Below are 14,742 nucleotides of genomic sequence, written 5' to 3' on the forward strand. Positions count from 1 at the left end.
TTATTTGGAGATAGGTGATGTGCAGCCGTACTCACTGTGATATACTGATTGATATGGAGCAGAGCGAGGTGTGATACAGCTAAACAGCCGGTGAGTGTATCCTGCTCTAGTGGGTGGCAGAGCAGGATCCTGGAACAGCAGTAATACCATGGATATTGGTAGGTCTCTAATGGAGCTTACTGGGAGACATTGTCTCCCACTGTGTCACTCTTGTACAGTGGCAATATGGCGCCATGTATGTGCAGAACTAATCTCGGTGGCCGTCGGTGGAACAGGGACTAGTTAGCAGAGTTGATGTAATGGGACCATAAACTAATAACTTATGGCTGCTGGACTGTGTCCTGGACACATTACCTGTTGGTTGAATAGCCTATAAATGTGGGGTGCAATGGAATGATGTTAGATATATTTATTATCCAGACAGATTGCCAAGCAGGTCGAAATACACTTGGCCAGAGTACATATATGATGTTAGATGTGTGCTGGTGGTGGTAAGTCCATCTTAGGTTTATTGTACCAGGTAGAACAACAAGTAGCTAAGACAGTGGGATATAGCAGGTATAACAGCAGTGTAGAAGCAGCCTGAAGCTTATGTGTATTGCTGAGCATTGTAGTGCGCTGTGGGTCGGGGTGAAAAAAGCACCAGATGTTAGGACTTTGCCCCTTCACTATAGCACTATCGATGTAGTACAATACAGGCTTTGCACACAGCAAACTGATGGAGAGTCTCAGAGTTGTGCCTGTCTATGAGGAACACCAGGGAGAAAGATGTGAAGAGACGTCGAGGATGTGTAGTAACGCAAGTCAGAGGTCGGATCCTTTGCTAAACTCTGAGAGGTCCTAGAGACCATGGGTTCAGTTATCTGTCTGCAGCATGGATGGAGGCAATGCCAGAGGGCTCCTCATCCAACAAGTCTAAGTCAGGCAGGTCTTTGCTGGATCTCAATTTTCATGAAATGGTCATTGCTGGTTGGCAAATGGGCTTTTTTGAGAGAATGCACAAAGAGATCCATCTTGTGGGACTGTAAAGGGAGTTTCATGGTGGTGTCATGGGTGTGTGGTTAGCAGTGACGTGCGGTGAAGTCAATGGCTGGGGAGGCACACATGTATAAAAACACAGTTTTTATATCAAAACTCTGGAGCATGACAGGGAGTATGATAGGGGAGGGAGTATGAAAGGGGAGACTGCCTCCCCTGCCTATCCTGACTGCAACTCCCTGGTGGTTAGCAGTGACATGCAGTGAGGTCAATGGCTGGGGAGGCACACATGGAGATGGGTCTGAGTACTGGGAGCTTGTCTCACCCATTACTCACTGTACTGTAACTCTTCATTGTCAACTGATTCCTCTAGCTGCATCATTGTGTCTTCTCTTGCTGCTGCTGCAACCCTTCTCTAAACAGTGCATGGTGCTTCCTGTTACATGACCCTCTCCTAGCTCCGATCTCTAAACAATGCAGTGCACTTGCTGGTCACAAGACACATCCAAGGTGTCATCAGTGCTCAAGACACGCCTCCCATATTTAGCAGTATGCCGCTAGTAGCTCTCTTTCTGTGCAGCTTATTGCCTGTGGTGTGGCCCCACCCCCAACTCTGCAAGCAGTGTTTGATTATACAGAAGAGAGGCTGAGCTGTTCCTGCCTCATATCTCATCTCCCTGCAGTCTCAGGGAGCTCCACAAAGCTGAGAAGTGTTAACTATAGAAATGATTACAATAAACAAAGAATATGTGTCTAAGTTATAAATATATTCTTTGTATTATTCTAATAATTTTTATATCAAATCTCAGGAGTATGGCAAGGAAGTCTCTGCCTCCCCTTCCTACCCTGACTGCACTTCCCTGGTGGTTACATTTCTATGCTATTAAGAGTCATGCGTACAGGGAAGGGAAGCCTGTCTCTGATGGATCTCTTACACGTAGCATAGGGCTGTTGTAAGTGCGGATACTAATGATGAGGCTGTGAACAGAAGAACAGTGGGAGTTGCAGCTTGAAGTTGTAGTTGTAAACTCGCATTAGCAATATGGATTCTCGCATTAGCATAAGGTAGTAAATCTGTATTCACCGATGACAGAACACGCAAAGACAACCACTTTCTATGTGACTCAGAATCAGACCTGAAGTGCAATAAAAATAATGAAGCATTTATCACCTCTAGCACAATTATTGTACACTTAATGCACCTTCATAGCATTATTGAAAAGCCTCCCCACACTGCGGAAGCAGCCGGTATCTTGGCGATTATTTTTCAGCCAGGTGAAGGAGTCATTCAGGTGTCTCTCATCTATGAAGATATAAGGCCGAGCTTTGTTGAAAGACTTCAATACAAATGCAGTCAGCCTGTGGGAAAATAATGGATACATTAAGAGACATTTCTCTATACTAATATTAAAAAAGGCAAAAACAGTTACAATTTATTTTGTGGTGTCCACCAGTATAGCACTCTGTATGAATTTATGTCTTAAGGTGCGTATCCACTTCCCCACTGTGAAACAAGAGCACGATTACGACATTGTAATCACGCTTTCGTTTCACAGACTGTGATGAGCCTACACTGAACGTTGAGTCGTTCAGTGTAGGCACATCCATCATCCCCGTACAAGCTGAACCTGGTGTGATCGTCAGGTTGACCAGATGATAGATGTCAAAAATGACTAACGGGCACGCGCATTTGCGGTCAATTAGCAACCGATTGAAAGATAATGATGTTGTTATCGTTCAATCGGCCTGTTTAATTGCCTAGTGGATACACACCTTTAGTATTATCAATGCTAAACTTAGTTGTACGGATATTGTCATGTTTTTGATGGCTGGAATGGCAACAGTAATATACTGGTATACTGGCTTAGTGCTAGAGAATTTAAAGAGGAACCATTTATTTGTCTATTTCTTTACCTAATGGCAGTAGGCAGTATGCAAAGATACCAACTGTAAGATACAACCATTTGTTCAGATAAAGGGTTCTAGCTTGCAATTGCCTATATCCAGTCACAATATACAGTACACTGAAGTGCCAAAAGTCATGGGATAGGTGCCTAGTATCGTGTAGGGCTCCTTCTAGTGCTTTCCACAGCACCTAATATTTGTAGGTGTAAGATCTTGGGTGCGATAGGACCTCTCCACCATGTCCCATAAATGCTGTATTTGGTTCAGGTTGGGCAAACATGGTGGCCACACCATTCGTCTGAGCTCTCCAGAATGCTCCTTGAACCAACGCTGGACAACTTGGGACCAATAACATGGTGCATTTTCCTGCTGGAATATTCCATTGTTGTGGGGGTACATGACATCTATGGAGGACAGCAAATGGTCATCAATCAATGCAATGTAGTGGTTACCGGTCAATGACCTGCTCAGGAGGACCAGGAGACCCAACCTATGCCACATGAACACACCTCAAACCATTATGGAACCAGCCTGCATGGTACCTTGTTGACAACTACGGTCCATGGCCTCATGGGGTCTACCCCACACCCATACCTTACCATTAGCCCAAAACAACTGGAACTGTGACTCATCGGACCACGCCACATGTTGCGAGTCCTCCAGAGTTCAATAAGCAATGTCACAAATCCAGGTGAGGTGCTGTGTCCAGCGTTGTAATGTTAATAGGGGTACTCTAGTGGGTCTTCTGCTCCCATATCCCAAGGAAGCTAAAGAACGTTTCACTGACCTGCTGGATAGGCATCTGGTACCTTCTGCATTGTATGTGAATGTGATTTGAGCACAGACAATTTTGCTGGTCATGACCATTAAGCACCCATGGTCAGCCACTGCGCTGTCCACTTTGGGTGGTAGTGCCTTCCATGAGGTATTCTTGGTACACATGATAAACCATTGGTCGAGAAATGTTGAATGTCCACACAACTTCAGAAATGGAATGTCCCATCCATCGGGCACCCACTATCATGCCCTGTTCGTACTCCAATAATTCATGTCACCTTGCTGTGAGCACCCTAGTTGGTGTTCAAACTGACTCATGAGATGTCAGATTACAACTGATGCAGTGCTGGGCATTTCCAGGACATCCCGGTGACCTGCGCATGAGACTCCGGCATAGCACTAGAGTCTACTCTAGTGCCTGGAATCTGCTGTGCTCAGTCTGCTGCCGGCCACCGAGCAGGAAGGAGGGGGCCCCGGATGGAGACTGCACAGGGGCCCCCTTCTCTCTTAATATGCCCCTGGCCAGAGGGCTTTAAAACTGGTTTTAGTGAACCGTCCAACAAAATGTAAAGACATTTCTGCATGACACCATATTGTAGCTGTAACATCAATTCACAGCTAACCCCTATTTACTCCAATGGAAAATATGTGATAGCAAACTAAGTAATAGGTGAGTTGAATACTGAAGGAAAGACTGCTCAACCTATACTTATAGAATTAAGAATAAAAGTTGACAGGAGATGTATTGGTTATAGAACAAGTGGACTGTGTGACTTGTGGGTACTTGTATATCAATATATAAGGTAGGTGTGTGTGTGTGTAGGTGTGCGTGTGTGTGTATGGAGGAGGTCATAAAGCTAATTTATACATTTGCAGTAGATGAGTTTTGGGGGTTGCTTGGAAATCGGAGTTTAGATCAGACTAATAGCCACTGTTTGCAGTTGAGACCAAGGGTTATATTAACTAAGCAGCAGCTTTCCAATGCCACAGTTTATTGGCAGTTCTAGCCATGGGATTTAAAAGGATAAAAATATTAAACGTAAATCCAGGATTCTTTTAAATTTACTATTATTGCCCTTTTAAATCCTGTGGCCAGAACCAAGCTGCCATTTATTAAGTGTATTCCAAAGTGTGCTCTCATGAGATAGACAGAGAGCATATAATTCAGTGGCTCATCATATACTGCAGGTATTTAATATGATCAGGGGGGGTGGAGGTACTAATTAACTGGGCACAGGCTTGTCTAAGGGACTTGGTAAGGTCCTGGGCCAGCAATGTAGTGGGGAAAATACCCCTATGCTCAGAATGCAGCACAAAGTAGTTCCCTTTTTTTTTCTTCAAGCAGGCATGGCAATGCCCCTTGTTTTAGCCATGCCTCCCCAATCGCAAGGTGTAGTAATCTGCAGTTTACAGGCTTGAGAGCTGCAACACTAATGCATATGCAAATGTTTGTGAGCAGAAAGGCAAATATCTGGTCAGTAGCTGCATCATCTAGCAAAGTGTGTAAAAGTTAAAATCTGAGAAGAAACATGTCTGATCAGTAGCTCCATCACATAGCAATGTGTGTAAAAAGGTTTTTTTTTTAAGTATTTGAGCAGTATTGTATTATGTGTTAGAGATTGTCTTAATAAATGTTATTTTCATATACTGTATACTATAAGCTGCTAGTTAGCTTTGACATTAGCAAATGGTATAGCCTAGGAAGAAAACATATTCTAAATATTTAAATATTGCTGTCTCAAGTGGAGATATATATTAGCTCCCCATAATAATAGTACTATGAAGAATAAACTGTTTGTATTCCATTATAAATTAGAAAATCAGAAATCTGATTCGGAAGATTAATTTCATTAGCATATATACTGTATATACCGGTTTGGATGCTGACAATAACCCATTATACAGTTACTGATACCTGCACTGCTATCTTAGGCAAAGTCACTTACCAGGTGTTACCTTCTGGGTCCCTCTTTCCAAAAGCGCTATATGACCCATCATCACGTTTGTATGTCAGCTGTCTCTGATACCCTGTGGAAAATTACAGAAAAAAAGTCTAAGTTTCCATTCAGAAAGCATGAAATAAAAAGCCAAATAGTTATGAACAAACTCTCAAACCAACAATATAGACACTAATGATATGATGTCATTTTTAAAGCTCTATGACTTTCAGCAATTCTAATCCTTGGAATAACTTTATAAATGTCTAGAATATGACCACTCAGAGCTAGAAGGCAAGGACTTATAACATGGACTCGTATTTCAATAACGTACTGTATCTTTACTTACGTCATCCAGACTGCTGCGTAGGCCGAGAATTACTCAGCCTGGCCAACGGACATTGACAGCTGGGTCCAAGAAGTCTGCATCCACCAATGGAGAACCTGGGCACATCTCCAAAATGGATGTGACATGCCCCCCATTTTGAAGAATGATTCCGGTCACCACCCCCATTGCACCCCCCAAATGCGCAGAACAGGTCCTGTGTCTGCTCAGACCCACAAACATCGGCGATGTACTGTACATTAACCATCGGCTAAGTGTACGTCTCTGGATCTGGCCAATAGCTCCCTTGTATCCAAGGAAGACAAATGACTAAGGGATACATTTACTAAGATTTCTTTGGACTGCTTTTTGAATTCGCTATTGAACGTCTGTGGTTTACAGCTCCAAAGCATTGCATTTACTAAAGGACTGTTTTTATCTCAAAGGTAAAACCAGTGTCAATGCCTAGGCTTTAGAAATGGAGGCTTTCACCCAAACAGCCACAAATCCTCTGCAAAACAGACACAAATCTGCCATAAAGCTATGAGGCCAGTTGGAAGATGAGTTGTGGAGGCAAAACACATTTAATTTGTGTGCAATTATATATATAATAATGTGTAAATAATGTCCTAATTATCATCATATGGGAGAAACATTATATAGTAATTTTTTTGGGGGGGCAATATTATTGAGTTATTGATTAATAGACCAAAATGATTTATTATATTAAGTTTACAATAGTAAATGATTGCTAATAGGGCCAATCAAAATTTGTTTATGACAGGGGAAACAATATTGTTTCTTGAGTCTGATCAATATTGAAATGCGTTAGGCTTTCCAGCATTTGGGGTATGTAAAAAGACTCAAAAGACTTTCTTACTCCTGCTCATTACTAAGGTGACATGGACACATTGAACACTGCCAATATTACCTGATATCATCCAAGAGATCCATGTTTGTCTACTCTCACCAGTTGTTACCAATACTACAGTCTTCAACTACTGGCTGCAGCTCTGGGACATTCTTGCCGCTCCCCCATGGTACTGCACAGTCTGCAGGCAAAGGCTACCACTTACCCAGATTTACCTCTTGAGCCCACATGGAGCATTCCATTGACTGGTAACTCTCACCCACAATTACAGCTGACCTCATCCACTGGTCCAGTTTAGGGACATAGATTACTGCTTCACCAATGGGACTGCAGAGGCTGCAGGTAAAGGCTACTATCTATCTGGATTCACCTGTAGAGTCCATGTGGACTATTCCATGGACTGGTAACTCTCACCTACTACTAGAACTAGTAATAAACAACCTAATTGTTCAAGAGAGATTTACCTCTGTTGAGATAATACAGCTCATTTAGGTACCTCTATTTATTATTTTCACATTCATTAAATAAAATGTTTTCTTCTTTATACATTGCATATAAATGATGTTTCTATGAGCTTTATATGTTTGATTTAAATATTTGTTTATTTTAGTACACAAGTATTCATTATTTTTATATCATAATCAATATTATTTTAATTCAATAAATTACTATTATTTTCACACCTATACATTATACATTAGTTTTACATCAATTTATTTATTTACAACCAGTTTATTTCATGAATACATACTTTTTTCTGTTATATGAGGATGCCAGTGGTCACAATCCCGGCACCAGAATCCCAACAGCAGTCAGGATCCTGGCTTCACAATCCCAACCACTGGCATGATAAGTATCCCGTACCCAACCCGTTATATGATCTAGTAATTTGACTGACTTGCCTACGCCAGCCACCTCCCCCCGAAACAATTTTTTGTCACTAGAAATAGTGTCCAAATCATAAAATAGTGTTTCTCTCATAAATACATTTTATTGGCCCTTTCAGCAATATAATAATATTATTATATTAATGAATACAGTATTAGCATAAGCTCAGCTTCAAATTTGGGCATGACGGGATCTCCAGTGAATTAAAATGGCAGAAGCTCATTTAAAGGGTGTGGTTAGATATTGGGTAGAGGTGGTCATCAACAGAAGTGGCATTGTGAGTGTCGGAATGGGGCATGAATGGTCCACTGGGAATGAAATGCTATGGGCCCACAAAATAACACGTATGACACTGCTAAGAAGTGGTCATCATATGGAGGAGGCCAGATATCCCATGCAGTACAACACTAATATCAAGTAACTGTGTGCAAGGAGTGGCACACAGTTACATACATTAAAGCAGACCAGGACAAATTTCTTGGACATCTAGAAGTCATTGCCAAATGTCAGGATCCATCAATATTGCAAGTAGATATTTATGTTGTACACAGTATGCCAACAAAAAATAACAAAAGTAGCCTGTTTTGTTAGTCAAATAGACCACCAACAATGTCAGTATTTCATACCGATTCCCTCCGGGCGCTGTATTGTAGCACTTCAGATTCAGACTCATTTGAACACAGATGTACATATGCCACACACAGTGGCAAACGAAGGATTTTGAAAGGGAGGTTTCCCAACTGAATGAGATTGAAATATATATATATATATATATATATATATATAAATAACAATGTCAAGGCGGCACTCGGAGACGAATAAATGCAATACCCTCACCAGAGGGATTTTATTGTAGGTCGACCTAGTGTCTACAGATGCCCCCTTGCCACTCACAATAGACGTCATCTCCGGAAAATGAAGGATTAATCGGGACCATTGAGAGCCATCGGAGCTACTCGCAGCCCTTGGGGTTGCTTTAGCCTGCCGCAAGCACTGCGATCAGTGCTGGTTGAAATACATTCAGGTGACGTGTACCATGACGCTACTTTATAAATTATGCACGCCCTTTAAACTGCATTTTGGCAGTCTGACACGCCTGCGTTCGCACATCCACTCCCCCGTTCACAAGCACCTTCCCCTGTTACCACCCACAAACGGCACTATCTGTCACTCAAAGCAGCGACCTGATAGTGGATTGCGAGCTACCAAAATCAGATCGCAACGAATGACTTGCGCACACGCACTGTGAATTATACGCATACGCAGATGTGCGAAAATCGCTCCCAGTGAGTGAGCGGGCCTTAGCGAGTGGGTCAGAATGAGCTCCTGAGTGCTGGAATGCCGGAGCATTGGTACTTGTGTACTTTACAGACTCATTACCTTATTAAATGTCCAGCGTCATTTCCTACCATCCAAGTGGGCATGGAGAGGGAATATAACCATGCGGCAAGCGTAGCGAGCCACCAAGCCCGATGCATGGCGAGCACAGTGAGCCCGCAAGGGTACAACTTTCTCCGTAAAGTACAGAAGTACCATATATAAACAGATATATATACATATATATATATATATATATATATATATATATATATTAGGGGTGTGCACCAGCCACTTTCCGTATTTTGTGTTTTGGTTTTGGATCTGGATCTTTCTTCGTATTTTGGATCTGGATTGGTTTTGCCAAAACCACCCTTCCGTGTTTTGGGTTCTGGGTTTTGTGTTTTGGATCTGGATTTTTTCTTAAAAAATAAAAAAAAACGCTAAAATCACATAAAATGGGCCTTTTTTATTCCTACGCTATTAATAACCCCAATAACATTAATTTCCACTCATTTCCACTCTATTCTGAACACCTCACACCTCACAATATTGTTTTTAGGCCAAAAGGTTGCACCGAGGCAGCTGGATGACTATGCTAAGCGACACAAGTGGACGGCACAAACACGTGGCCCATCTAGGAGTGGCACTGCAGTGGCAGACAGGAAGCCAATCAGCGTTATGGTGCCCATTTGCATGTAGCACGAACCCGGGACATCCGTGCTACATGCATCTGTGTGATTGGCACAGAGCAATGACAGGTCCGTGAGACCCGTCTGTGCTGCTGTGGTAAAAAAAAAAAAAAAACCTGTGTGAAAAAAAAAAAAATGGCGTGCACCCCCCCAAAAAAGAGCGACCAGCACCGGGCATTAGTAACCCAGTGCTGGGTGTGCTTAAATACAGGGGACAAACGACGTAGGGGTCCCCTGTACTTAAGCACAACCAGCACTGGGCTAGTCAGAACAAGCGCTGGTTGCCAAAATACGGGGGACAAACGACGTAGGGGTCCCCCGTATTCTGTGCAACCAGCTCTGGGCTCTGATCCGGTCCTGGTTCTGGAAATACAGGGGAAAAAAATTAGTAGGGTTCCCCTGTATGTTCCAGAACCAGCACTGGACTTTTTCAAGCGGGGGGCTGATGCCACAGCCAGGGGAGCCCTTTCACCGGGCCCCCCAGCCGCAGCATCAGCCCTGACCGCTAGTCAGCCCAGGCCGGGGATCCCTGGAGAGCTGGGGAACCCCCCAATAAAGGGGTCACCCTCTCCAGGGCACCCCAGGCCCAGGCTGATAGCCCGTGGCTATCCCCGCCACCCCTGGTGGCGGTGGGTGGCGGGTTGATTGTGTGGTGTGGTGTGGTGTAAATAAAGAATATCAAACATTGTCTTTACAAGTAGAACTGCAAGTCCCAGCTAGCCTGCCCCGCATGCTGGTACTTGGAGAACCACAAGTACCAGCATGCAGGGCATTAAGGGCCCACTAGTGCCTGCAGTTCACCTGTAAAAAAAAAAAACACAGGACACACACACCGTGACAGTATAAGTTTATTAAACATACATACACACACACACACACACATGTACACATACTCACCTATGTAACCTGTAGCATCGGTCCACTTATCCGGTAAAGTATCCCTAGGGGACCTGTGAAAAAAAACATACTCACCATCTCCTATGCGAGGTTCTGTCCTCTTCGTTCCAAAGTAGGCATCCCCGGACTTGGCAAAAAAAAAAAACGAAAACGCGATCCACGAACTTAGTACCGTTCTATAGAACGGTACTTCCCGAATGAGAGCTTAGCGGCGGGGTATCACCATGGAAACCCCGCTGCTAACCACCCTGCCCTGGCAAGGCACCACATACACATCCCCGCCGGCACCTCCTTTCCTCTGCCGCGCATCCCCACATGTAGTACACACACCTGTGGGGCGCTGGGGGAAAGTGCCACGGATACAGTGAGTAAAGCACTGGGCGGCAGCTCATCATTCAGCCTCTCACAATGCACCATCGTCGGAACAGCCTGGGAGGAGCTGCGCACTGCAGCTGCAGCTCCCCCTTCAATCAGCCATCCCAGCCCAGCCCCAGCCAGTGTAAAAAGCCGGCTGCTCCTTCTCTGTGCGCTAATAGAGCGGCGGCCAAGGGGGGTTTCTAGGTACTCGGAAACCCCCCCTGCGTGCGCGGGTGACACATCGAATTGATAAGTGTAATCTAGCAAAGTAGTCTTCTCTCTTCCATGTGTATAATTTATGCGAATGAGATGCAGATTTTGAGCGAGAAAGATGTTCGTCACTGCCAAGTTGCCTGGCACCTGATGGGCCAAGAAGGACTGTTTGGCACAACTGAAGCCACATTGTAAGAGGACACATCGGCACAATTACTTTCTATTGTGCAGAAGGTCGTGAATATTTTCCCTGCGTTATTTAATTGCCATTAATAAATGAATCACCATATCAACTGTGGTGTTTTTATTTTAGTGGGGTAAGAGATGTCTGGTTATACTGGTTGTGTTTAAATTGAACTGTTTGGAACTCATAAGTCCATACAGTATGCGGTTTATTAAAAAAAAGTGTTGGAATAGTTAAAGAAAATTTTTTTTATAGTAAGTAATTATAAAACATGAAATAGATAAATGCAGCATCTCTCACCGCTCTCAAGGAACTTGTTGGCTTTGCTCTTGATTTCATTGTTCAGCTGATGAGTCTTCTCCAGATACTGCAGGATAAAGATATTAGGGGAAAATAGAACCATGTTCTGCTCTCCACATCCATATGGCATGGCCAGGAGACGATCCAGGTTCTGCATAGCTGTACCCATCAGATCTCCTGTAAGGTAACAAAACAAGGCGAACATTATGCCGGGTAACTGAAAAATTAAATACAGTATTATAGAAAGTGACAGATTTAAAAATTATATTTGCCAAATTCTTATGTCTGCCATGCAATGTTATTAAAATGGTATTCATTCATTTTTATTCTGCTAACTTGCACTTATCATCTATGTCACTTTGTCATCTTGTATGCCCCTTGTCTTTAACCTATTGTGTGATGTTACTGTAATATTTTGATCTTTGTACTTAAGTTATAGTCACCTACTGAGTTTTGTACTTATACTTGGTATGCACTATGCAGTCATTAAAATCAATGGTTAAAATGTTGACATTCATTATGTTGATATAGTTAAAATGTTGACCTAGAAAATATCAGCATTGACAAAATATTGACATTTGAAAGGTCTACACTGTCAAAATGTCGACATTGTAATGGTAACTTAATGAAGGTTGACATCAATGTAGGCATAATTTACAGCTCCCCTTGTTCTCAGTAATTCAGATATAGTATGTTTTTATCAGAGATGTGCAGTTTGGTTCTCCAGAAATCCAAATTCAACCTGAATTTTGTAAATCTGGACAGATCTGAGACGCAGATCTAATCTCCTGAGGAGATTCGGATAAATCAAGTCGAGGTTCTAATCTTTCAGCGATTCAGAATTTATATTTTAATATCTGATTTTTGGGTTTTGGATTGCAAAAGTTACTGTTTAAAATTTTTAATTTTTTTTTTTAAATCCAGATCCAAAACCAAAACACTTAACGGTGGTTTTTTTTACTTTTTAACTCTTTATTTACTTTTAAACCAAGAAGCTTGCACAGACCAAAGTGAGTTGTGCATTGCTTCTCCCAAATTCGCCTGCCTCTGACAGGTCTATTCTTTGGCCGGGTTTGCCGTTTTTTGTGTCTGTTTTTGGTCAGTTTTAAAACCGACTCATAATAAATCTGGTGATTCTATAGTCATCTATGTAAAATGTATTGTTGTTGGTTCAAGGCTCGAATTTGGTAGTAAATGGGTTTTTGGGCAATATTTCAGTCCGTTTTGACCTTAGTAAATCTCTGATTTGCTAAATCAACAGAAAATCGATTAAACAAAAACAATTTGATCAAAATCGACCTTTTATAAATATACCCCTTAGTGTCTATAGTCTAGTTCTAAAACCATAGTATGCAGTGTCCTCCATATATGACATCAAATCTGCTGTGGTAATCCTTTTAAATCAATGACTGGATATTGTCACGGCCAGGGTATTTCAGCATGGCACTAGGCAAGTGTTACCTGTGAGGTCATTGTAGCGCGGGCTGTCTGGTGGCGGAGCTGGTGTCTGGCGGGGGGCTTTGGCTGCACGCGTTGTTGTGTGGGCCTGTTGTCACTCTGCGCTGGTAAGGCCTGGCGGCGTCTCCATTCCGTTTGGCATGGGCGCTGTCGTCTTGCCTTCTGGCCATGTGATGCGGCTGGCCAATCCTGGTGAGTCACATGTTCCCTCCGGCCAGTAACAGCACGGCATGGGGTATTTAGGAGGGGTCAGTGCCTTCCTTCTTTGCCAGTGTAACGTGTATCTCAGCCTAGCTGAGAGGGAGTTCTCTGTGCTTTCCTGTTTTGTGAATCCGCTGTCTGCCAGTCTGCCTGTCAGCTCCTAGTTCCCACAGGACTACCCCGCTACCTCCATCACCCTTGCCCATACCTGAGTGCCTGAGCCTGCTGACATCCTGCACTTCAGTTCACTATCTGCAAACCTGCCTTGTTTATTTTCAGTTTCACTACCTGCACACCTGGACTGCTCTAATTGTTTCAACCTGGACATTAACCCTTTTGCTTCCACCACAGAACTCTTGTGCACATTTATATTTTCCTGGACTTTTATTTACTGCCACATTATATGTCCACTCGAGCACTTATTAAAAATCCTAGTTTTATTTACAAATCTGCTTCTGTGATCGCTCCTGCTACCACCCCAGGTCCACAAATAACCCAGAACGTAACAGATATCTTATATGTGTGGAAATTTGCAAAAAAAAGTCTGTGTTTGAAGATTTTCTACAATAAATACTTAAAACATATGACCTTGGAAGTGCTAAGTGGAGGTGACAGAGATAATTAGAGTACTTTTAGTAGAATTTTATCTGTAGTTCTAAAACACTTGAGTGTTGTGCCCATTACTGATGTACAGTAGTTTGGTGATGTTTCCTGAATATATCTGTACAGTACAGTATGTGACTTACCCAACACGGTTATATGAGCTCTCTCAGAATCCACCAGAATGTTAGCAGGAACCTTTAGAGAGATCTTCTCTGTTTTAAGATCACCTGGAATATAAAGACAAAAGTGTTTATTGCTCAATCAATACTTTTATAAACCACTAATTTTCTGTATTTTTTGGAGGTGGCTTCGAATCATAATTCTGGTGATTTTTATTTTAAAGCAATACACATTGTCAAACAGCTGATTGATAAATAACCCCAGACATCTCTAAATAGACAGTGGAACTAAACATTGCATTACATAGCCATCAATGCCCAGGAATATATTTACAATGAGTACATTAGAAAAAAGAAACTACTGTATGAATGTTAGATTTATTTGATGATTAAAAAGTAGAAGGAACAGAAGGAGACAGAGGAGAAGGAAGAGGAGAAGAATGCAGCCTCACCTTCTCCCTCTTGGATACAAAGGAGAGAGCTGTGAGATTTTTCCTCCAGGACACCTCCAGGCTGAGAATAATAACAAAAAAAATATATAATAATAATAATAATAATAATAATAATAATAATAATAATAATAATAACTTAAGAGTACCCAATAATATGGTTACTATAGAAAATGTGTTATTTATGTTCAACAGACTACAAATATTAATATAAATTAAATGAGAAAGTCTAATAATAATGACACAATAAAACACAGAACTGAGACAAATT

General features: G+C 42.2%; 1 protein-coding gene across 1 annotated transcript in view; it reads right to left on the bottom strand.

The window, feature by feature from the left end:
- The window catches only part of LOC148518857 (alpha-2-macroglobulin-like protein 1), a 241,494-nt gene that overhangs the window by 46,703 nt on the left and 180,049 nt on the right, over positions 1-14,742 (bottom strand). The window contains exons 22-26 of the mRNA XM_088476941.1: positions 14,475-14,535; positions 14,047-14,130; positions 11,642-11,818; positions 5,607-5,688; positions 2,181-2,337 (exon numbers count right to left, since the gene is read on the bottom strand). Of these exons, the coding sequence (XP_088333067.1) occupies positions 2,181-2,337; positions 5,607-5,688; positions 11,642-11,818; positions 14,047-14,130; positions 14,475-14,535 (561 nt within the window). The remainder of the gene's footprint in view (positions 1-2,180; positions 2,338-5,606; positions 5,689-11,641; positions 11,819-14,046; positions 14,131-14,474; positions 14,536-14,742) is intronic.

This window comes from Taudactylus pleione, unplaced genomic scaffold (genome assembly GCF_031769625.1).
Source record: "Taudactylus pleione unplaced genomic scaffold, aTauple2 ptg000198l, whole genome shotgun sequence".
NCBI lineage: Eukaryota > Metazoa > Chordata > Amphibia > Anura > Myobatrachidae > Taudactylus > Taudactylus pleione.